Here is a 26,053-nt window from a genome sequence, read left to right on the forward strand (position 1 = left end):
GCAAGGAGGCGGAAATATTTCAGTACCCTTGAAGCGGACAGCGCTCCCGGGATCCGCACGCTTTCTGAACACCGGGCTCCTCATCCAAGCCCGGCGAGCAGGCAGGACCATATTCATACCGGGGTTAGGGGACGGTGCAGCGGTCACGGTAAAGCTCTTGCAACATCGTGACAGTTGCATGCTGCTGTAGTGGAAGGGTGAGAGAAAGGGAGGAAGAGAGAGAGAAGGGGAGCATCAATACAGAGAGAGATGGCGGAGTGCGGGCGGAAGGCGCTGTCTCTCCTGGAAGCGGCCCGCTCCCGGTACGAGAGCCTGCAGATATCCGACGATGTGTTCGGGGAGTCCGGGGATGACAGCAGCGACAATCCCTTCTACAGCACCTCCGGGGACTCCGACTCCGACAACTACATAGCCGAGGTGGGTGAGGAGGACCAGCAGCAGCCGCAACACCACCACCACCACCACCACCAGAAACGGGGCGATAAGGAGGGCAGTGGACACCGTGGGGGGTCCGGAGGGGGCGGCGGTCCCCCGGGCGCCCTGTCCCGTAGTCAGGCGGAGGAGGAAGGCTGGACGGAGACTCTGCAGGATGTCACGGTGCCGCCTTTCAAAGAGACATATGGTGAGACATGATGCATGACAACACGAATAGGGTAATGTGCAGATGAATTGTGTGTGTGTGATGGAGAGACAGTCCATGTTCATGTTTGTCAGGTCAGACAGGACATTTCTGTGGCCATTGTGCCAAAACAGCACACAAAAGGCTATTGCTTTGGAACAACTGGACGCTTGTTTCATTTTCGGTGTGTGTGTGTGTGTGTGTGTGTGCATGCATAGTGAGTGACAGTAAGAGAAGCATGACTCTGCATCGTTAATTGATGTATCAGGTTAATAACTAACGCTTAGCCTTTGATACCTCACCCCTTGGTGCTGTGGTTCACATGCTGTCCTGTGTGAGGGCGTGTTCATGTTTCTGGGCAGGGAGACATGCTGTTTAGTTCAGAGAATCAGCATGATGTCTCTCCTGGTATATGAACACACATTGCATAATGAATAGTGTACTGAAGGCCTATGTATGCAGATGCACAAATGATGGCATCAAGTTAGTTAACAGAACTCATAACTATTATTAACATTAGTCACAAGGCACTCCAAGTTTGGTTGCCCACTTTTTGCTTTGTCTGTGTGTCTCTCTTTTTGTCTCATTCTGTCTTTGTGATAAGCATTCTGTTTAAACCCCAATGCTAGCCAACATGTATCAAACGGACTGTCTCTTTCTCAGAACAGTTTTTATCCATTTATCTATCACTTACACTATACAATATGTATCAGGGAATGGGGGGTGTGGGTGTATAGTGCAGTGCCTTCTGTCAGGCTTTGCTTGGATTTGCCCCCTCTAAACACGTCTGCCTCATGTGAAGCATTAGCAATGGGTGTAAAGGCCATCCAATATCCACTGTGACATGTTGCACTGTGGCACCATTGGAGGTGAATCAGCATATGGCTGTAGCAGATATGGACCAAGCTCCATTTTAGCTCATAGAAACACACATTGCAGCATTCATGTAAAATGTATAAAAGCACATATTTGACTGTAGTTAAAATGGTGAGGAAACCACAGAAAATCATGCAAACTGCATTGGTTGTATGCAAACATTTGTTTTTGCAAGCTGTTTTAATGCAAAAGGAAAATATATGCAGGCTCAGGCTTAACATTAAAAATAAAAGACCTGATATGATCAAGACATCAGATAAAAGTTGTAAAATATTGTGTTTACTGTTGTTATGTCTCCCAAATTGAGGTGGTGTTATTGGCCTGTTGGCCCGGATAGCAGGATTACCGGACAGGACACCAAACAAAACCCAGAACAGCTCTGTTTTCAGCCAGCCTGGTTATCCAGCTAACTTCAGTAATCCTGCTTTGCGAGACAGGGCAGATATAGAGTGGTTTATATTTCAATACCAAAATAATCCAAACTAAATTTAGATGAGTTTGGGCACCAAAAAGGGTAATTGGGCGAGGCTTTAGGATTTATTTTCTGTACTGACTCATCCAGCTCTATCCTGCTTTGTATGCTTGTGAAGCAGCAGGTGTGTCCGTTTGCTTTGTACAGCCTGGTCTGTTTTTTAAGGATACAGTTTGTGTCTGTTTGCACAAGGCCTGTGTGGGTGTGGTCTCTCCATCCTGCATCAGGGTGAAGATGATAAAGAGCTGCCCCCCTGGATAGAAGCAGGACAGCAAAGGAGCATAATCTCACTTCAGACCTCAAGTGACCAAGAGCTTACTCTGATTTTATCGGCTGTAGCAGTAACGACAGATTGCATCTTGAGCATCGGCATATCAACATAAAAATGCTTCTCTGATTTTAATGGCATGGGATGGTAAGCTGCTTAAGCTAGATGAGGTTTTCCACTAAGGTGGATTCAGTGACATGTTTATCACATATCTGGATTTCTCTGTCTAGCTATCGGCCCACCCTTTTCTCACCTGCCTGTCTGCCTCCCTGTCCATTTCTCTGTCTGTCTCTGTGTCTCACTGTCTGGCTGAGACAGTGCTGACACAGTCCCAGTGCTAATGTGACAGCTCCCCTCCTTAAACACTGTGCACCCCGTACATAAATCATCAGCAACCGTCAGAAAGCATCCAGTCAACTTCTTACGAACTGGAAGTGGATTTGGTTTATTTACAGTGAAGCAGCTCCTCCTTGGTTTTTAACCAGCAGCGATGTCTATAAGCCGGCTGAGTTTTTTTTCGCTTGCATAAAAATGTGGTTCGCCCAAGGTCAGGTTTATAGGTGAGGTGTTTTGTTCATCTCAGCGAGAGACTGTTGCCCCTGAGAGGTTGAGGCAAAGGCCCAAGCCAAGGATTATGAAGCATACTTCCACATCTCAGATTATATAACAATTTATCCTGATGTTCGAGGGAATTAAAGAGCTATTTATTCATTCACTTTGCTGGGCATGTCTAATAGATGACTGGTACTCTCCATATGTCAGTTTCTCTGCATGGCTGCATATTTCCGTCTGTGTGTCCTGTTTGCCTGTTGCCTTGTACCATGGCAGAGTCATTTTGAAAAAAGATGTACACAGACAAACACAGTGAAGGTTGCATGTATAAAAATAGAAGTCTTGTCAGGTATATTTACTGGCTGTTTGACAAGAAGGCTCTGACTCTACAACACACACTCATCCAAATATTCACAGACCAAAAGAGATTTAAACCAATAAATAAGACACACATTGAGTCAAAAAACATGCTGAAATTAAATAAATAATAATAAATAATATAATGTTTATAATAATAAATATCCATAGATGGAATGAAAACACTAAATGAGGTAATATCACTTATTTTCATAGGGGTGTGTTGACTTACATTTGAATTGTATTGTATTAATCACAAATTAAAGAAATTACAAAGAGTAAAGAAAATAGAGGGGAAACAAAATCAAAATCAGATGCTCATGTTTGCATTGTCTATATCAAATTCACATATAACTAACAGTTGTGTACCGTACAGTATGTTACTGGAGAAATCATAATAAGTGCTAACAACAAGAGCCATCTGGACATCTTTTTAAGGCTTTTGAAAAAATAAACAATCATCAATTTAATTTCAGGATTTTGTTGAGTTATTTCATCCCAAATGCTGACTCTTAAATCCTCATAGTATGTACGATAGAACATTGACTGAAATGATTACATTGCATTGCTACACTACACTTTTTTCTGATGCACAGCAACAGAATACAGATATTTTTACAATCCATATATATTTATTGACATAAAAATATTACTATTTTTATTTGCTTGCATTTCAGTTTGGCCATAGCTGGGATTCGTCTGAGAAAATAATTAGAAATGGCTTTCAAATCCATGTGGTCTTTCTGTAATTTCCGCTAGCTTAAAACATGTTTCGTCTACAGGATGGGTTTATCTACGAAACACATTAATCTCTCATTCTCAAATCCATGGCTATAAAAGCTCTACCAGGCAGACGTTTGTCCCTTAGCAAATAGAAATACTACGACAGCTGATCATCATGAGGGATTATACTTGGGTTTGTAGGTGCAACGTAGCAGGAGTTGTGTAATGTGGGAAATTGATATGTCGAACCTTTCTATCTACAGAGACATTAGCTAATATTAGTAGTCTGAAAGAAGAAATATGTAAGTGTTTGATTCCGTTTAATCAGCATGATGTAGGTTAGATCAGCTGGTAGATCTACAGAGGAACAGATTAAAACAGTCCATTATCGTAACAAATAATGAGTTCTTCCTCAGTTTGTATTTTTGAGGTGAGTCACTGTGCATCGGTTGGCCTTACATCTGAATGTCTGATGTTTTTGATGGAGGAGTGGCTTGCTTAGGGGAAGTCATGCTGGATTTTTCAAACAGCCTTCAAGTCTAATGGAATGCAAATGAGAGGATTTCAGCCCGTGGCCCACCACTCCTGCTGTCTCTGCCTCAGCATAGCATCAGCTCTGTGGGTGTGCTTTGCTTGTTTCCTCTTCTTGTCCTCCTCCACATGTTGTTTAAACAATTAAAGTTTAAACCCTGCACACATTATCTTTAACTCAACATTAGAAGTCTGAAGCCATCGTGATTGTGGTTGTAACCGCTCAGGAAAGGAGAGACGATGGATAGAGAAACCTTGTTCTACGCTGTTCAGGGATAATGAGATCGTGCTGTTCAATTTACCCTGAAGTTGTTCTGCTCGACATCCACATTTCCTCTCACGGATCTAACAACCTTAGAGAAAATCTCTAATTCATTACAAGAGCAAACACATCAAGCCAGTTGTTGCATTGTGTATTGATTGTGTAGCTTCAATGCAACACCTAAAAGCTAGCAGATAAATTGCTTTTAAATGGGAGGTAAACGCCACCTTCCCCTCAGTAAACTAGTGAATTAGAATATGAAAGTACTTGTTCCATGCTGCCATTTATTTTATTATTAATCAATTATTCTCAGCTATCTATTTTATGAATGCAGCCATAACTTATAGCTTAATGCCTATAATAATTATAACAAATATTTTATAACTTTTTCACCAGTTAGAAAAGTTACTTTCAAATATTTCAATTGTTAACCCACTACTTTATGCAAGTAACTGTTTCTATAACTATAAGATAAATTAATTCATTATTTGTTTATCCATCAATTTAAGCTAACCTTTCACTAAATATTAATTAGCTCAACCTTACAATGTACCCCAGTTTCCCTGTTTATTACTTGAATGTCTGCTATGTTAGATGCATTCATCTTTTGGTTAAAAATAAATCTGTTTAAACAAACCTTTATCGTCAGCTGATGCTTTACTGACAGTATGACTTCAGATGTCTTTCATTCATGGCACCCTCCTGACCCGACTAACGGATCAGAGCATGATTTTGACTCACTGTGTGACATAACAATAAAGCAGCGAGACACTGAAACCTTCGACAAGCGTAGAAACTCCACGCTGAGACACAGATCACAGTGTGGCGGCTGTCATGTTGTGTAAATGATCTAACCGCTGCCCTGGGCGCGTGACATTCAAACCAAAGACTTCTGTGGCTGATTCATCAGAAAGCACAGCGATTCTTTGTGAAAGTTGTATTTTAAGACTATTTATACGATGTAAGTCTACCTTATTAATGGATGTTTCCTCCGTATTCTTTTCTAATGAAGTGACATTGTCAAGAAACAGTTTGTATGCTTCCCTCACAGCATATACAATGACAGCTCAACAAAATCTAATTTTGTGTGTCAAAAAATAAACCTTTTATTGAGTCAGTCTCTAAGGCATTGTGCCAAAGGTTGAAAACTAGGATTAAGTGACAGTTGTGTCTGTGAGTAAGCCCATATGGGACTCTCTCTCTATCAATCTGTCTGTTTTCATATCATCATTTCCCCCCCTTGCTGTCCTGATTCAGGCCCTGCTCAGAAGATGACGTCCAGCGCCACAGCCCTGGACTTCTTCCAGCTCTTCGTCCCAGATAACTGCATCCAGAACATGGTCACCCAGACCAACATGTATGCCAAGAAGTTCCAGGAGCGCTTCGGCTCAGACGAGGGCTGGCGTCCCGTCACAACCCAGGAGATGAAGGCCTTCCTGGGCTTCGTCACCTCCACCAGTGTGCAGCGCTGCGAGTCCGTGCTCAGCATCTGGAGCTCGGGCTTCTTCAGCAACCAGAGCATCGCCCTGAAGATGAGCCAGGCGCGCTTTGAGAAGATCCTCAAGTATTTCCACATTGTGGCTTTCCGGCCGTCACAGGGGAGCAACCAGGGCCTGTACAAGATCCAGCCCTTCCTGGACTCGCTGCAGCAGTCCTTCAGCTGCACCTTCAGACCCTCACAGACACAGGTGTGTGCTCTCTCCCTCAGGACTGCTTCTCTCTAAGCATTGCATATACGCTGGACAGCTAGGTGCTATTTTGTGCATATATTTACATATATTTTTCCTCGTACTGATTCTCCGTTCAATACCTTTTTTTACATTTTATTAGTGAACACCCAAAGGTCAAACTGATTTAACAGCACAGTTGACATTAAACGTTATACCTTTCCTTTTTAATTTCTCATTAAGTATTCTAAGAAATATGAGGAAATATCCAGAGGTCATCTTCAGCAGACAAAATGTTCAGACACATTTTTAAGTCTAAATATTAGCCACACATTGTCAGATCACTGTTTTCTTGTTAGCAGCACATGTTTTACCCCTCAGGTATATGTATATACATGTGCATGCACTGAATTGTAATATAGTAGCTTAGGAGTTCCCTAATTTGCTTGTGAAATAAAAAGGAAAAAGGAAATGTGCTCCCCATGTAGAGCAACCAGGTAGCTCCTGCAAAGAGGCGCAGTTTGAAACCCTGAACAAAGCCTGTGTATAAGTGTAGGCAGTCATTTTTAACTTTAGGCCTCACTGTTTTCAGTTGCACTGTTTGCATCAGTCACATTAATGCAACTGGGCCACTGGAGCGCCAGCCTTGCTACTCTATTTTGGGTGGGCTGGATTTTTTTTCAGTTCCTACTTTTCTTTCTCCTCTAGATGAAAAGCAGCACTACAGTTTTGAAAAGAGCAGCGAACAAACAACCTGATTGAAGTGTTATCTCATCAATCAAATCCATATTCTTTCCACAAAGAGAGACACAAGCAATCATCAGCCTTGTTAACTTCAACCTGAAGAAAACAAGCTTAAATGTGTGTAATTAAAAGATTGTGTTGTGGCAGTTCACAGAAGGAAAGGCATGCATAGCATATTATTTCCTCCTAAATTAGTCATTATAATTTTACTCAGCAGTGACTCATGTGGTTGGTTGTCATAAAAGTCAGGACACAATGTTGAGAGCTTTCTCTTTCGGCTTATTCTTCCATGAAGATAACAAATACAAATCACCTGACATCTTCGGAATTTGGTTAGGAGGAGGGCACCCGGGTCGGCTATTTGTACACCCAATTGGATCTTATGCTGCCTTTGCCCCTGCTGTTAAAATGTAATTAATTGCTGGGAAGGAGTTGATTAATTGCCTTTCTGCTGGATAAGTGCTATAACATCATCTTCATTATGAAAGATGATGCCAGTACTGTGATGCATTCGGAAATACAGGCTCTTAGCAACTCAGCAAAGGCCATCCTCGTATCACATCCACATCTCATTTAACAATGAATATTTTTGTTAACACAACTTGATGTTAACAATAATGAGTTTATTTCAATTTGAGGTAATTAAGGGGTTTCACTTTAACGCTCTCTATCCATTGGGGTCTAAAAACAACTAAATTGAAAGGAATCAGGGCAGACTGTTTGTCAGAGAGCGTGTGCGTAAGCAGTTACGGGGTGCATGTGTATCTAGGCCAGTTTGTGTTATCTGTTGGGTTTCTGTGCCAGGGGCAGAAAGAGGGCCCAGATAGTGAAAATGGCAGAATAAAACTCGTACTTCCCTGACGATTGAAAAGTTATCTGCTCATGTAATGACTGACACAGAAGGAATGGAAGAAGATAATGTCATGATTTGTGTTTGATCTGCTGTTTATGTTCTTAATTAATCAATTCATCTTCACAACATAGTGTAAAATGGACACTACAATTTCCATCTATTACCAACTGTCCAAAACCAACCAATATTTAGGTTGATTTTATAGAAGAAAACAAACAAATATTTACAATTTAGAAGCTGGAACAATAGATTTGGGTGCATTTTAACTAAATAACAAAGACCATTTAGATTATTACCATTTTAGCTGTACAATTCTGTTGATCAACTTCAGAATTGTATCGACAAATCAATTCAGCTCCATTCTTTAAAAATGTCAAGAACTATGCAGGATATTTATCTACATGTGAGTTAGTGTGACCTGGATTTATCTGCCACAAAGCATTATTCAACATTGTGTGCGTGTGTATGTGTGTGAATATGAGTGATCGGCATTGGTGCTGAATATTAGCATGTTATGTCAGATTATTTTTGACATCGATGGAAAAAGGATGCTTTTCTGCATCAGTCTGGCAGTTTTGCAGTTGCTGAGATAATCTGTTGACACTGCTTTGTATTGATTTGCAAGTGTAAAATCTTTGTTGTAGATATCCACTGCTAGACAGCTAGTGATCGGATAGATCAATATCTCTCCTTTCTGTGTCCAATAAAGGATCAGTGAACCTGTGCAAATGATTTACTAGCAGCATTAATGTGCAAATGTAACCACATTGTTTTCATCGGTTAGGATTCGGTGTAGAGGAATATCTGGGCACCAAGAGAAACTAGTGCAGTAGCAACAGGATGAGATAATTCTTAATAGGCCATTATGGTTGGGGTGATGTCATCCATCAAGTGGCTAGATAGCCTCGTTAATTTTTCCATTGTAAAAATCCATTACTCCATATTTGAATTGGAAATGAGTTGTCGCTCTTTGTCCTGGCGCAGGAGACAGCTGTTGGTCACTGCTCGCTTTAGCTTTAGTCAAATCCTGTCGGTGTGGGAGGAGGAAGACACTGGAGGAAGGGAGAGCCGAGAGACATTTGAAATGCAAATATTTGTTTGTGTGTGTCTTTGGGAAATATTTGGCCAGGATTTATGTTTACCGCGCTAGTGTAATCATCCAAGATATTGTTTGGTTTTGTGGGAGTGTTCTGGTAATGCCCTGTTTGGGTGTGTTTGGATTTGTGAATGTGTCTAATACTTTAATCCTGTTGAAAAATGTCTCCTCATTATTTGGTCTGACCCATCCCAATGTATCAAGAGACAGTGAGCAGACCAAGGACATAATACATCAAGAGGAAGACAGCACAGTTCACCCTACTTTTAAAATGTACTTTGACGGTTCTACCAACATCATTATCGACTTTATCGATGACCACAACAGCAAATATCTGCAGTAACTTCAGGAACAACAAACCAAATTAAAAACATTATTCCAGTTTTCAGTTTCTAAGGGAAGTATCTTTTTATTATTTGAGAAGTAAAAAAAGGAAGTGATTTAGAAAAAGTCTTTAATTATGTTCTCTTCATTACGATTACTGCTTGTTTTAAAGGTGGATAATGAACATGTACATAGTTAAATGTTAAAGGTGGGGATAGGTAAGTTTGAGAAACCGGCTCGAGATACCCTTTTTGTTATATTCCATGGAATGCTCTTAACATCCCGATAGCAATGAATATCTTAAGTGCTTTGACAAAAAATCCATAATGAAATGTCATCTGTGGAAGCCGTAATACTGTAAAAAGCACGACCAATCATTTTAGCCGGCCCCGCTAAAATAACTGGATGGCCTACCTGCCTGTCAGCCTTCCATCTGTGCACAAACTTATCTCGTGCCCTCATTGGTCATGTGCGCGTTCTTGTGTGTTAGAGGAGGGGCTCTGTAAGGAAGTGGCAGATTTGTTCCGGCTGTGTATTTTCAAATTCTAGCACACTCGAGCCGGTTTCTCCAAAATTACCTACCCCACCTTTAATGTCTCCGTTGTATTTGTATGTGTTTATGTTTCATTTTGTTTGCATTTGATTCCACTTGCACCATGTTTAGCAGACAGAACAACCACTCATTGCTTCTTTGAGAGTCTTTTTCCCCCGAAGCCATGTCTTCTCTATTTAGATTTATTTTTCAATTTGTTTGAAGCTAGAATACTCAAGAGCAGACCTTAAAAATACTGTCTTCACTTTATTTTGTTCATAAGTAGTAATGGAAGATGTAGTCAGACAAACGGAAAAGAACACTGAAGCGGATTAAATATGCAAAAGTTAAAGACAAAGCAACGAATAAAGCAATAAAAACAAATGAAAGCCATTCTTCTAAAGGGATCTTGCAGACAGTTCTGCTCAGTTTTGTCCGCGTTTTGCTGCCAAGGACATTGTTTTTTCTCTCACAGTATTGCACCCAAACACATAAAAGACTTGTGAAGCGTTACGATTGGCTGCCTTCTCTCTCTCTAACACTCGCTGTAACGTTACATCATGCACAACCTCGCTATTATGCCTCACACAAAACACGTTTTATCCATCTCAAGGCCAGCTATTTCACATCGTGTACTTTACTTCTGACATGGTTATATAAAAATCAGGACAAACACATGTAACATTGCCTCTGTGTGTTTCCAGGTACTTCATGAGCCGTTGATAGACGAGGACCCGGTGTTCATCACCACCTGTACGGAAAGAGAGCTGAGGAAGAGGAAGAAGAGGAAGTTCAGCCTCTGGGTTCGACAGTGTACCTCCACCGGATTCATCTGTCAGGTAGCAGCAAACAATATTCATTCAGTGTACTCAACTTTCACAAAACTGAAAAGTTTAAAGTCAGATTTGAGTGTAATAAGATCGAAGTGGGAGAAGTTTGTGAGTTTGCTTTGGGGGTATTTTAAAGTGGTGCTTTCAAAACTCATGGTAGAAATATTTTACATCAGAAATGAAAGAAAAAGTCTGAAGTCAAAAAGGCTTTTTCTAAAACATCTTTGATCATCAAAATTCAAATCGTATTCCCAGGTTGTCTCTGTTTCATCATTTTTCATTCAGCCAATTATTTGCCTTCACTAGAAAGAATTTAAAAAAAAATCAGAATTCCAATGAGAACATTTTTAAGCTTCACAAGCATGAAAGGCAAGGTTTGATTTTTTTTAAATGATCAAACTCTGCTAGAAGTGAGAAATGCCTTCTGGGCAAAAATATTGGTTGTCAGATTTTTCTCTTGGTGTTTTAGATTTGAGTCGCTTCTGGCTCAGGATTACATCTGTGTTACATCTCAGGCAGCACTGCTCTGCTCACTAACAACCTTACTGCAACCTGCCAGTCCTGCGCCGCTCGCTTATGTAACACAGACATTTAACTGAGGCCAGAGACACAGGAGGACTGACAGACCTGACCATTACAGAGGAAGAAAACACAACAATTTCCTAATTGGTGACAAATGATGGAGACAACCTGCTAACTGAGCCTGAGCTTGTGATACACGATGCCCGGCCAGACTGCATGTGATAGCACACATTTTTCCGCAAATGCAGGTTGTTAAAGGGACTTTTCTCAATATACAAGCATGCACACACATAAGTTTGCACTGCTAAGAGGATGTTCACTTACAAAACACATTTTCCTCCAGTGGTTTCTAGCTATAAAAGCAAGACTTTTTAAATTCGAAATGCATTTCAAGTTTATATGAATCTATGATGAGGCCTTGGCAGTCTAAGTTGGTCACATCATGCGGTTCTCTTATTAAGTTGAAGATTTTTAGAAAATAAATCCTATATTTCTGTGTTGATCTCTTGTTAAAGGATATTTGTCTCCCTAAAAGTGTTTAAAACATTTGAATTTCTCATCTTGTGTCAAGGTTATTGATGCCTGGTTTGAATTAAAGATTCACATTTTAATTAAGTGTCACAGAATGTGGACTTTGGGAACATATTTTTGAATCTTTCAGTGAGCAGTAAACAGTAATCCATTAATTTGTATGATACTTGTATGAGGTCAGGAGAATAATTTAGCCTCTCTTGTTCAGGTTTGAGAATGACCTGCCCAATGACAAACTTTACTCGGCTTTTAGAGGAATCTGGCAGGAAAACAGCAATACAATAATACATAATTGTAAAAAAAAAAGGCATTTCACTGCAGAGGATTATAAATAGAAAAACCAGGCACCAGACGACGCTGCAGGAGAAGTCCTTCTTTAGTCTGGATGTGGTCCAGAACTACATTAGTGTAGAGGGGACCAAACGAGCAGAATTTAAATTGTTCCTTTTACATTTTGTATTATCATTCCTTTATATCAAGTAAAATAAAACAATTTATAATATTTCTTGTCATCCCAAATCCACTGTGTAAAACATGCATAAGCATCACAGAAGCCCATAACCCATGATCCCATCGTTTTAACAAATAAGCATTAACATTCACACTGACTGTGGGTTTGGCCGTCGCTCAGTCTTTACCAGCCCGCTGATGTGTGTCTGCACTGAGATCTTCCCTCTTTAAATGAATTGTGTCGAGGGAGAAAAAAATCCACGAAATAAAACGAGTTAATGGAGTGAATCAATGAGATTCCATTAGCCAGTGAACCACACAGGAATACACAAACACACACACATATAGAGACACGCACACACGCTGAGCACTTAGTGTAATAGCTAAAGGCTCGACGTAGATGCTGGCTAATCAGGCTAATGCTGTTCCACTCGTGAGCAACTGCAGGAATATGAGTTCAAGAAGGACACTGGACTGTGGATGGACATTTGTTTGTGTATTTGATATTGACTTTCTTTGGAAGCCAATGTTTATCTGGAGGTCTTTAAAGGCATCAGTGTGTTGAGCTGAGAAGTATTGTTCAGTCTGCCTTGATCCAGAGCAACATATCACAACAACATCTGGCCATATTGTCATGAAATATTCATATTCACAGCTCCAGTGGGCACTCTTAAAATAGTTCTGCCATCCTCTAACAGTTTTGAGATAGTTTGGGAATCTTTCATGGTAAGGCTTAGCTTTCAGTTTCAGCATATTTTAATCACAATTACGATTTTGGCTTGCAACGATTATGAAAACAACATAATCGAAAATAAAACGATTATTTATTTATTTTTAATTTTTTAATTTAATTTTTTTAAATAATTTTTTGTATTGGTTTTTCAGTTGAATTATACTTAAAGTCCAGGGTAATCGACTGTTTAAAACATACTGTTCACATTTTTTTTCAATAAATGGATGTTTTCAAAGTAAATGGATAATCGTTTTTAATAATCGTGATATCAATTATTGACCCAAATAATCGAGATTATGATTTTTGCCATAATCGAGCAGCCCTACTTTCAGTATCTACTGTAAACCGTATTGGACAGAATACAGAAGACATTAGCTTAGCACATTCATGTTTTCCAGAAGTGTACATTAATCAAATTCAATCAATTATTTATAAATAAAACTCCCCAGAGAAACCCCACAATACACAGGGAAATAAGGGAAGAACAACAGAGCTTTATTTTTGCTCCAACATCAGGCAAAAATGTGATTCTTTAATTTTCTGTGTGGAAATGTTAAGCCTGTATGAGAGCATAAAACATAGAGAGATAACAGAAAAATGCTGGGAGAAAGGAAGGGGGACATCACTCCGGACTCAAATAGGCATGCAATTCATGGTTGCTGCCTTAAAGGAAAAAAACTGCATATTTACCATACATTTTTGGCATATTATTATGAACCATCCCCAATGCAGTTTTTTTCTCCAGCAAAATCTACTGTTTTCTCCGGTGCAACCAGAGAATGCATATTTGTCTTTTTTACTGGCTTTTTAAAGAAATGTGAGGACAGGAGCTTTGCAGAGAGTGAAGACTTATAGCTGCAGATTTTTCTCATCAAGAGGAAAATAAAAATGGTGCTTAAAACTGAAATAAAGATTGCTGGTTCTATATCTGTTTTATCGAAGTGTCGCCTCTCTCTGCCCACGCTGCAGATCTCAGTGCATCTGAAGGAAGCCACAGACTGTCTGGCCACCTTGAAGAATAAGCCTCAGCTCCACAGCCTGGTGGCCAAGCAGCTCTGCCAGAACATCTCTGGCAAGAACACCATTATTTTCACAGGGCCGTCCATCACCAGCCTCGGACTCTTCACCGAATTCAGCAAACAAGGTACACAAACAAATTATAACATCAGAAATCTGTTGGTCTGTCTAATACTGTTTAAATAAAACACCTTTTGTTTTCTAACTTCCTTCTCCTCTTCTGTCATCTCTCAACCTCTACCTTTTTCTGCTTTGGTGCACAGAGTGTAGTCGATCTTCCGTACTACCATAATACTTTGTTTGTCTTAAAAGTGTTGTTGTGACGAAAGCGTCAAACACTTAAGAGAAGACAGACTGTTGCATTTCCCTTTCAAACTTGACTTCACAGCACTAAAGTATGCAGTCAGAATGATTCACTTTTCTTTCTACATCTGTCCTTGTGCCCCAAGTGAAACATCTTAATCACATGGGGAGTGTGTAAAAGCACAAGCATGACTCATATGGCAATGCAAACATACGATAGTAGACCGTATTGTATTTGTCTGTCATGTTATGCTTTTGTTTTACAGCTTGGGACCTAAATGTTTCTAAAACCAGTTAAAATGTTTTAAGAAAGATGCTTGACATTGTAAAGAACAGGCCTTATGTCTACATGTAATTCCTAAGAAACAATCCAAGCAATTTGCCACTCTTCTGATTTCATTGATAATTTGTACTTCTTTTAAGAATAATTCATCTTGACGACTGAATCTTAAACTTAGGGACTTGTCGGGATGGATGTTTTTTTTCTTTGCAAGATTAACCATCCTGCGATGCACTGCTGTAGACTGTTAATTGTCTTTTTAAGCGCAATACATCAAGGGAGATTCAGCTAGAAGTACTTTGCTTTTTATTGATTTATTTTTAGCTATGAAAAAGCAGACACTTTAAAGCAAATATCTGCAGTAACTTCAGGAACAACAAACCAAATTACAAACATTATTCCAGTTTTCAGTTTCTAAGGGAAGTATTTTTTTATTATTTGAGAAGTAAAAAAAGGAAGTGATTTAGAAAAAGTCTTTAATTATGTTCTCTTCATTACAATTACTGCTTGTTTTAAAGGTGGATAATGAACATGTGTATAGTTAAATGTTAAAGGTGGGGTAGGTAAGTTTGAGAAACCAGCTCGAGATACACTTTTTGTTATATTCCATGGAATGCTCTTAACATCCCGATAGCAATGAATATCTTAAGTGCTTTGACAAAAAATCCATAAAAAAATGTCATCTGTGGAAGCCGTAATACTGTAAAAAGCACGACCAATCATTTTAGCCGGCCCGGCTAAAATAACTGGATGGCCTACCTGCCTGTCAGCCTTCCATCTGTGCACAAACTTATCTCGTGCCCTCATTGGTCATGTGCGCGTTCGTGTGTGTTGGAGGAGGGGCTCTGTAAGGAAGTGGCAGATTTTCTCCGGTTGTGTATTTTCAAATTCTAGCGATCTCGAGCCGGTTTCTCAAACTTATCTACCCCACCTTTAATAAGACACCATTTACTGTATAACACCTGACAACAAGAACTTCTGAATCCATACAGGCTTTTCTGTCTTTCTGTTACTTAATATACAGGACACACAGTTATGGAGCAAATTGCGATATTTCATGCTGATAATTCATCTTTGAAGATTGTTTCCACAGAGCTCTGATTTTCATGCTCATTATACCAAAGGCACATTTTATGAAGACATTATAATCCTGTTGTGGTTAGGGCGAGTCACATTTAGATACTCTTCAGTGACCCCTATTGTAATAATAGCAGATACGGGACAATGTCAACATGCCATAAAAGGATCAAAATGACTGAACAGGGGAGGAAGAGAAAAAACAATCAACATAACAGATGTGACTCTTTTGACGATATCATCAGGGCAAGTTTTTACATTCCCGTTATCACAAATGCTCTTTCGCTAAACAATTAGAGACGAGCCATTTTAAACTCAATTGGGCAGAGCCGCAGTACGCCAAGAAAAGAAAAAACAAGTTAAAAGATCAAGTCAATATTTATCTTCATAATTAGCTACCATGAGGCATTCAGCCAAAAATCTGTCCTGAGCTTTTGAAGGCATTGTCCGCCATTTTGTCATCCTGGATTTATGAGCATAGTTAATCATCTCTAAAGCACTTACTCTGGGCACACGCACACATACAAAAATGTACTGTACAGATACAAATCTTACTCCAAATTGAGATCATTAACTAATCAGCAGCACTCAGCCACATGATTGTTCTGCCACTGCTCATCCATGCAAGAAATGAACAAATTGAATGGGTGGAAAGACAAAAGACGAGGGAAGGACAGAGGCCATATGAAAATAAGAGAGTACAGCTGTGAGAGAGATAAGCACTCTGCACGAGTTTGCTCTCCTAGTTGTGGTTCAACTCAACAAATACTAATCTGAGAATCTGCAATTGCCAAGAAGTATCCAAATAACTGCTGATTATCTCTCCTTCATCTACCCAATTGATTAATGGACTATTGTTTCAGTTAAGGATGAACACTTTTTATCATTGATGTTACTAGGGCAACTAACAATTATATTACTTGAATTTCTTCCACCGAATTGTTGGTTATTTATTTAATTAATCGATGACAATTTGGTCTTTAAATATCACAAACTAGTCTAAGAAAAAAATTGCCATTTCAATTTCTGAAAGCCCAAGTTGACATGTTCAGATGTCTTGTTTTGCCCGACCAAAGATTCAAAGAATATGTATTTTTATATCATGGAAAAATTATAAAAGAAAGCAACGATTTGAGAAGTTGAAATCAGGAATTATTTGCAATCCTCAGGAAAATAATATCAAATGATGAACTAATCATCCAAATAAATAATTTGTATGTTTACCGACTCATGGGTTAATTTACTAATCATTTAATCTTAAATTGGTGTTGTATTCATACTAAATAAGTACCTATACAAAATGTTTCTCACATCTGTGAAAATACTAGTAGAATATCTCTGTGTTACAAAGTGATTCGTACAGATGTTAAGATGTCTTTGCGTTGATCCCTCTCCAGATATCTACTGCTGTGGCCTGCTGAGCACCAGGAAGAGTGACTGCACAGGTCTACCACAGAACATGTTGGTGTGCAGCTCCACGCCAGCGCAGCGCGGCCAATCACGAACCATGATGAAGGGCAGCATGTCGCTGATCAGCTGGTACAACAAGGGACACTTCAGGTTCCTCACCAACGCTTATCCCCCAACAAAACAAGGTAAACTGCTCTCCTGCACCCAGAACTAAAGGTGTATGTGTCTCACTGAATCATCAATATTTAAAGGCTTTTAGTTCTGACAGGAGACATACAATATGCATTAGTGCACAAGTTTTTCAGTGAAAATAAGCTTACCGTCAGCTCTGGATGTTACCATCAGGTGAAATTGGCAAATGCTTAAGTATTCATGTCAGGGAAAATCAATGAGAGCTTCTAATCCATGATAATCCATTTCCAGGAGCGGAAGGATCATGATATTCTCTAATCCACCCTCGCTGGAAGCGTTTTGTTCGGTCTTAAACTCAGTTGAAAGGCTGCAATCTGTTTGAATGACGAATGTGGAAGGCAAGCCCCAGATCAATTAAACTGTTATTATCTATGATTGATTTCCCCCCTCTGTGTGTGTGTGTGTGCAAGTGATGTTCACTCTGTACTAAAAGGAGAACTAAAGGAGTTTCCAATACAATCAATAAGGCTTATAAATAAAACAATTGTTTTCTTCTTATGACACACATTACATTATAACAGTTACCACTGCAAATTAAAAAAAATTATCCTACGTTGGCAAGAGTAAAAACAAGTTGAATGTTAGATTTTCATAATATAATTTATGTCTGAACGCGACTCCTAAACTCAGTCAGATACATACAGACGCATCAGAAAAAAAGTCTGGTTTTAGTTCACGGCTATCTTAACGAGGTGATGAGATGTAAAATAAAGTATATTCTGCAACTCCAACGTGAATTTCTTGCCCCAATTCTCCTTTGGAAGGGATTTTGCCAGACAGTTATGGTCAAGGAGGTAAATTAGAGAAGAGTCTCAACATAATAGTGGGTCATTATACTATTCGGGTACAACATTTGCACCGTACAATCTGACCCAAGAACAGCTGATGTGTTTTCCTTGGTAACAAATCTGAAGCAAACACCAATAACAGTGGAGCATTCAGTCATGTAGGAAATGTTATTAGTTATACACGTGTAACCACTAACATTATTAATGGCTACATTTACATTTACATGTCCCCATTATCGTGCACGCTGGCTCACTGTCACGGCTTACTGCGACTCCAATGGAACGGAGCCATTGTTAATGTTATTAGTTTCCCCTGTGCGTTTCCTGCTGTGAATAAGACCCATTACTGAGTAAACAAAGCAGCCCTGCAGGGAGCAGAGGATGAATGAACCCGCTGCCTTCCCTCTCCCCTTCAGTTGGCCCCATAGTCTTAAGAAAACGAGTCTCCTCAGTGGGATATGCTGTCTGTGTCTCACTCTCATTTTGTGCTGTGTTTGTTTGTGGCAGGTATCATCATTAAGAGGAAAAGTGGGGAGATCACTTGTCCCCTGGCTGTTGAGGCCTTTGCGGCGCACCTCAGCTACATCTGCAAATATGACGACAAGTACAGCAAGTATGTGCAGCATAGCAAGTTGATTTATTATGTTAATGTGACCGTGTAACATTTTACCTGCTTTCTTGCCTAAATCAATCCTATTTTAGACGGAACATGACATACTTCCCTTAAAGCAACATATACTGTATTATCCTTACCGGTTCTGTTATGACCATTGGCTTAAGGTGACCAAGGTGACTCAACGTAGAGAAATATGCTGTATTTGAATGAAAATGTGTTGGTTGTTACCTCATAACAATTTATTTTATTTGAGCTCAATTAGTTGATTGACCATACTTGATTTTGACAATCAATACATCGATTAAGATATGTTTCAAGCTAAAAATACTATTCAACTTCTCCAATTTGATGATTTGCTGCTTTTTCTCAATCTTTCCTTTGCATTTTTGGCATTGAAGGATATCAGAAATTGTAATTCTTCGGTATTTCGGGAATGTCATAGCAATACAATAGACTTAGCTTTGAACTGACAATACTCAGTTACCTAAATAGCTCTTTTGCCAGTGTTACAGTACATTCATCATGTCACAAAACACAGGTTTTGCCCCTGCTTGTAATCAGCCGCATATTGAGGTCTTTATTGATAAGAATTGACTTGCCATTATCATGTTTTCTTGACACTTGTTCAGCAAAAATATATATTTTCCTCCCAAAGGTACTTTATCTTTCATAAGCCTAACAAGACCTGGCAGCAGGTGTTCTGGTTGAGCATCAGCATCGCCATCAACAACGCGTACATCCTCTACAAGATGTCCGATGCCTACACGGTTAAACGCTACAGCCGAGCGCAGTTTGGAGAGAGACTGGTCAGGGAGCTGCTGGATTTAGACGACTGCTCTCCCACACAGTGAGGAGGAGGACGGCAGCAACAGAAACACACACACACAAACACACACTTACACTTCATAACAGTTGTACAGACTCTGCAGTCTGTGTTTATGTGATAATACTGAAGCAGTGCCAAGTCTACGTCTCTCTTCTGCTAGTTGTTTTCGGTGGTACTGTAAATATTCATTAACACACAGCTGCACTGTACACAGAATAATGAGCCATGGGACATTACACATGCCTCAACTGCAACTTTTAACCACACAAATGTACTAAGGATGTGTCACCAGGAGCTATTTCACAAGCAGAGATGCAGACGGGAACAATGAAGGAGCAATTCAACCTTAAATGATGTCAGCTTCCAGTTTTTACTCTTATCAAAGAGTGAAGGCTCAAACATGAACTTGTCAGGCTAAAAGGCTGCATGTATCTCAATGTAAACTCTGCAAAAAAACACCTGTGATCGTGAAACAAGAGCTTAGTAAACCAGGACTATAGTGTGTTCACACGCTGCATGCATAAAGAATCTGGATTGTGATGTTTTCTTGTTTGGTGTGAAAATGATTTCTGCTGGAGGTGGGTTGGATTTTTTTTTTTGGTTGTGTGTGTGTGTGTGTATGTATTTAGCAAGTGGAACTGCCATTTGTGTGCTCGACGTTGAGCCTGAGGATGTAAATGTACGGCTATTGTGACCCAGATGTATCGTGTTGCTGCATACTGTACTCGCTAGAGGAAGACTGTCAGGTGACGTAAAGCCACACACAGCAGTGTAAATACCCTCCTGCTTAAAACAAGTTTTTAAAAATAGATTTTATTTGCATATATTTTAAAGAACTTGGATACAATTTTGCATATATATGTATGATGTTCAATATCTTCGACTGAAGAACAAAAACATTCTTAGGTTTTATTTATTAAGAGTTTAACACTTAAACTCTCAACTAGTCTGTTGTTCCTGTGGACTTATCAGATTGGACTGACAACATAAAGTAATATTGATAAATCCTGATGGATGCTCTAAAATACGTGACTCCACCTACTTCAAACCAGTGAGAAGAGCACGAATACAAATATCAAACTTCTCTTGTAAAAAGAACGTGTTCCAACTGCCACACCTGCAATCTACTTCTGAATCAACACTTTCTAAGACAGACAAACTCTAATTGGTCTGTTTAATTACTCAAGTAGTTAACTGTGCTTTGCATGGTACAACAAGCTCAAAATCGCCTTGATTTGATGTTATATAAGCCAGTGTTGCTAAGCAACAAGTACAATCTTGCCGAATGGGCAGAGCTTTGGACAAAATTGGTTGGCAAGATTTGTGTACAGGAAGAAAAAACCCAAACCCAAATAGCTGGTGGTTTACAAGCTGTCCCAAAAAAAAAACAAATCTTAATGTAAATAGAAGACTATGTGTGCCCTAATCTCATCAGGAAGTCCAGAAAGTAACACATGAATTTAGAACTGGATCGATGTTATTTATCATAACAATTGCAAGAAAAAAATCGAAATCTTGTTTATTATTCATGAATTATCTTATGTCTCTATTCAGAAGTGGAAGCAAGGAAACATTTATTTCTTCAAGCAGCCCATTTCTTGCCAAGTCACAGATTTACACCTGCCAGCCCGCGTCCAGCCAATGGAAGTGTGAGTGGAGAGGCGAGCGTTTATTATCTGATTAAATTGCACTTACTGTCTTCGGACCATATACCACACTGCTGTCTGTAGCTTTAATGAGTTATCCGCAGTCCACTGTGCTTTATTCAACGTGTCATGCAGTACACATGTTATTGCAGTGCTGGCATCGCGCTGTGAAGATTTTAGCTGAAGGGTTTTGATGTGTGCTTGCTTAATCAGCATGGTTCGATGTGTGAATAGATATAACAGTGAGATGATGGTGGCAGGCTCATGCACTTTCCAATCACAGTCGTGCACTTTGAGGAGAGTTGTATAGCAACATGTTTACTAGATAATCCTTTTACTTTTGAACCCTGTGGTAGTATCCACCGCTCTAAAAAATGGATTGATAAGTTCTGTAAATATACATAGATAAATGGAGTATATAAAAAAAAAATGAGGTAAGACTGAAAATTAATGACTATAACCAAAACAGAAACGTTTCCACTTTAGATCTAGAGTACAAGGTGAAGTATGTATGTGTATATTTTGTTTACAAATTATTGCACTGAGTGTTTGTCCATTATCACTCTGTCACTGAGACTCAAGATTGTGATTTTTTTAACTTTTTCACTAATCCAAAGCATTGTTGTTGTCATTGTTGCTCTTGTGTCTTATCACTGTTCACCTAACACTAACACTGTCACCCCCCCCCGTCCTGTCCTGTGTTTGTCAACTGTGGTTTTATGACGTGATATTATCAACGTCCACAAATTACACAGATGTTTAGTATAAAATTGATGAGATCGTATTATCGAAATTAAGAACAGGTGTTTCTGCAATTTTAGAAACACCTCTTGTCTGTGAGACTGCAAATGTCCTTTGTTTGTGAATAAAGGAAAAATCCACACTGCTGAAAAAATCTTAAATTCAGTTTAAAAGAGTAACTTAATACCTTGGTGAATATTAGTAGAATTAGATGGCTCTCTTCCGCAAAACAACTCTTTAATGGTATTTTTCATATTCCCAATAACAAACGTGATGTTTCGCAAAGAATTTGTCAAAAGTAACTTCAGTGATATTAAATATAAGAATTGTTTTGACTTATTTAATATCAATAATCACTAAGATCTAAAATCCATTAAATAAAGAGCAGAGGAACTCATTTCTCCATCGAGACTAACCTGAAGAGGCCTTGTTGCGATTTGTGTTCTGAGTGAGATGCATAGGTGCCATAACTGAAGACGAGACAAGTTGAGAATGATAAAATGAAGCTCCTCAAAGCAAATAAACCTGAACTGCGTCCCAAAATGGTGAGGCACATATAACTTTCAACAGTATCCTAGGGTGATTTTTTCCTTCAGAGTGTGTCAAAAGTGTTTCAAAATTGGACATAAGCAGGTGTCACATACACACCCTATGAATGCCAGGATTTTAGTCCTTATATCGCTCGGCTCAGACCACAAATGAGAAGAGATCGTGCACCAGGGATTTTGCAAGGCCATGGTTACTTTGCAACAAATTATATATGAGTGTGAGAGGGTAGTATTGAAGTTTTTCTGCCAATATGGAAACATCGTTATCACCCCAACTGCAGACCGAGGTGAGCAGCTTTATGTTGCCTCCCTTTTGATCCCCTATCATAAAAGAAAGGCCGAGGATCCTCCTCTGTGATGCTTTAGCTAATTTAGCTCAAAAAAGGGTTGCGTTTTAGCAGAAATAGATAATAAAAAAACATGGCTTCATTTTAAATCCTCAGGTTGAACTCTGAAGTTATTATTCTCTGCAGCTGGCTCTATTGATCAGTCTTGAATCAGATATTTCTGTAGTGCCTTTTCTGCTCATTGTTCCCTCATTGCAGTGTTGTATTAAATTATGTTAATTTAAATTATAAGAAGAGATTTGATTTTTAAAACATGTAATATGGTTAAATCCTGTCCTGCATGGTGTACAAAATAGAAACTAGAGAGAAAAAACACCTTCACAGTAGAGTTTTGAACATGTGTTATGGAGCCCTATGCCCTTGTACTAGTTGTAAAGTTTCCCTTCAAGTGATATTTCACATTTCCACATAAACAGTGCCACTGGAGTCAACACTGCATCCTTTGTTATGAGCTTTGAATGTATCTCACAGACATAAATCATTTTTAAATACCTTGTCTTTGTTCGATGGATAAATGTACCTCCCCATAAAAAGCGAAATCATTGACAGCAGATTTTTTTGCGTTAACCATAGAGTGCAATTTAATAGAACAGGTGTTGAGCCCCCCTACAGTCAGAACATCAAATCGACAAATATGGCCTTGAAACAAATTATAACCAACAATTCAAAAGCTCACTTTGATATGTCTTGCTACAACAGTGTGGACCTTTTCTCTCCATTGTCTACCTTTTCACAAATAGCAGAGGTGTCTGATCTCTCATAGCAACTGCTATAACAGAAATATTAGTTTTGTCCGACCAATGACGGTCCCTAAATCAAGAAGATTAAATAAACCACCCTCATTGTCAGTTGATCTGTGGTAAAGAAATGCAGTGTTGTATAAGATGTATGCGGTTCTGTGTGTTTAAGTGTGAATCCTCTGTACAGTCTGTCTGTGTTTATATCCCGTGAGTGAGACAGTTGTCATAAGAGTGTGTAAAGATATTTAATTAGTAATTAACTGTACAATTTTAATGGCTGACCTCAGGGCTTCATAACTAACTGCTGTACAAAAATAGTAATAACACACATTAATGTACTACTATAGCCTTATCAGGTGCTTTCAAACCATTGTACGAGTAATAGTAGAGTTAGATATGTTGTTGTTTGGAGATCAGCAACCAAAGGTTAACACCAGGGTCATATAACTTACAGTTTTTCCAATAACATTTCAGAAATATTAATGTTACCAGGCACCAAAAGCAAACTTTACCTGTACATATGATTGTAGTTTGTAACGTTTGCTGCAGGATGTTCAGTACTGAGGGCTGAAGTGTTATCTAGTTTCAGAGAAGCGCCCAAAGTATGTTTGTATGTGCATGTATTGTTAACGTGAGTGGAATCATTTGTGTAAGATAAGTGGTGTATGCTGGACCAAATAACTTGTGTGTGCGGTGATGAGATGTACAAGGTTGTAGTGTAAATGTGTGTTTATTAAAACTCGCCATATGTTGGTTCTCCATTAAAGCGGAAAAGCATATTACTCCAGAGCAAACATTCACCATAGCCTTCAATTCTGCTTTCAATTCTCCAATAGGGAGTGTATGTAAGACTTGATTTGGATAAACACTATGCATATGCAAAACAAACTTTTATCAGTTGATTTTTTTTACTTTACATAGGCTATAATACAACTTTCAAGAGACTTCAAAATAAGATACACATATGGGAAAGGAACACAATTCCCTCACCTTTCTGACCAACAAGTTTCACATTGTCCCTAATTGGACAAAACTATCCCTGTGTACTCATAAGATACAAAATGACTACCCAAAAAAAAAAAAACAGGTTTGCTGGTGCTGTCTGTTGTTGAAATGTGCTGGTACTATAAAAACTGCTTGTTGGTTAACCTGCAGAGATTGTGAAAAGCCTGTCTGATGTTTTCCAAGCCTCTGATGGTAGTGATATTTCGCCTCCAGCGCCAAACTAAACCTGTCAGTTAACTCACAAGGATGACTTGCAACACTGAGTATTTGGTGCTAGGTAATTATGGGCCTTTAGGACATTTCTCACCTTGTTTGACCGACAAACTGAACTATAAAGGAATGACTCTGCTGTGCACAGCTCCCTCGCTGTGTTTGTTGTTGTTGTGATGTGTGTGAGTACATTCTCTGCTCCCCTGTGAGTGTCTTTCATTTGGTTTGAAAAAGCTGTCACGGCTACAACATGAGCTATATGTGGCTAAAGAATAAAATAAACATTGTGTGTCAAACTTGACAGCGTTTCAGCAGCCAACACTTACTGTATTCTGTCTCACCCACCTCTTATTAAAGCTCTGTATTTGACACACAGCATCTAAGAAATGTTCCTGGTTTGGTTCCCGTGTTGTGTTCAGGGATTGTGATTTTTAAAAAGCATTTCATTTGTTAGACTTGCTCTGTATGAAGACACAGCATGGGAATATCCCATTGATGAATCTCATGCAGCACACATACTGTAGAGAGTCTGATCTAAAAAATGACGTAAACAAAACCATCATCATATACATTTCACTAAATTCCTTATAAATAAAATGCTGTGATATGTAAACGAAATGCTGGGAAGGAAGAGTGTTGCAATGAGATTAAATGAAATAAAGGCAGACTGTCACCATGTAAGAAAATGAAATATTATTGTTTTTCTACAAAAAAATCGAATGTGTCTGTAAAGTAATGTAATAACTGAAGCAGCTTCATTAACAGGTTTGTGAGACAGATTACAGTAAAATACGGTGTTGTAAAATTAAATTACTATAATTTGAAAGTCAAGTTTAGCATTATGTGTGCTCAACTGCAGTTCCGCAATACATTAACAGCACAAAGTAACAATACAAAAACATCACATCTGACCAAAAATGGAAACTAATACTAATTTTAAGGAAATATGTTGCATGGGATCACTGTGACAGATTTACTTAATTTACTCTTCCTGCAGATTCAGCTAAATATAAAGATAGTAAAGATAATGTTAGGGAAATCATCAACGTAGTAGAAGCCATTAGTAAAAGCAACATTGTCAATGGCTCTACTGTAACCACAAAGAAGGGAGACTCTGTACAGATGGCAGTGTTTGAGTGTTAACCAAACAGCAATAAATTGAGCTGTAGATGTAATGTAAAAGAAAAAGCAACAGAGGGCAGCAAATCACATATCTCTCAGACACATTACTCACTTTACCCCATTGATCATCCACTGAGGGTAAATGCATTACAATTGGTCGGAGCAGCAAAGGGAGACTGTATAACTGGATTATTTTTGCACCTTATTGATTACATTCTCCATAACGGACTGACTGTCTGACCT

General features: G+C 38.9%; 1 protein-coding gene across 1 annotated transcript; it reads left to right on the top strand.

Annotated features, from left to right (window-relative positions):
- On the top strand, positions 1 to 24,989 carry pgbd5 (piggyBac transposable element derived 5). Its single transcript, XM_034152658.1, has 7 exons — positions 1 to 622; positions 5,918 to 6,348; positions 10,581 to 10,715; positions 13,912 to 14,086; positions 17,017 to 17,214; positions 18,517 to 18,622; positions 19,281 to 24,989. The coding sequence occupies exons 1-7, from the start codon at positions 250 to 252 to the stop codon at positions 19,474 to 19,476; spliced, it is 1,614 nt and encodes a 537-aa protein (XP_034008549.1). The 5' UTR covers positions 1 to 249; the 3' UTR covers positions 19,477 to 24,989.
- The last annotated feature ends 1,064 nt before the right edge of the window (positions 24,990 to 26,053 follow it).

This window comes from Trematomus bernacchii, unplaced genomic scaffold (genome assembly GCF_902827165.1).
Source record: "Trematomus bernacchii unplaced genomic scaffold, fTreBer1.1, whole genome shotgun sequence".
NCBI classification, from domain to species: Eukaryota; Metazoa; Chordata; class Actinopteri; order Perciformes; family Nototheniidae; genus Trematomus; species Trematomus bernacchii.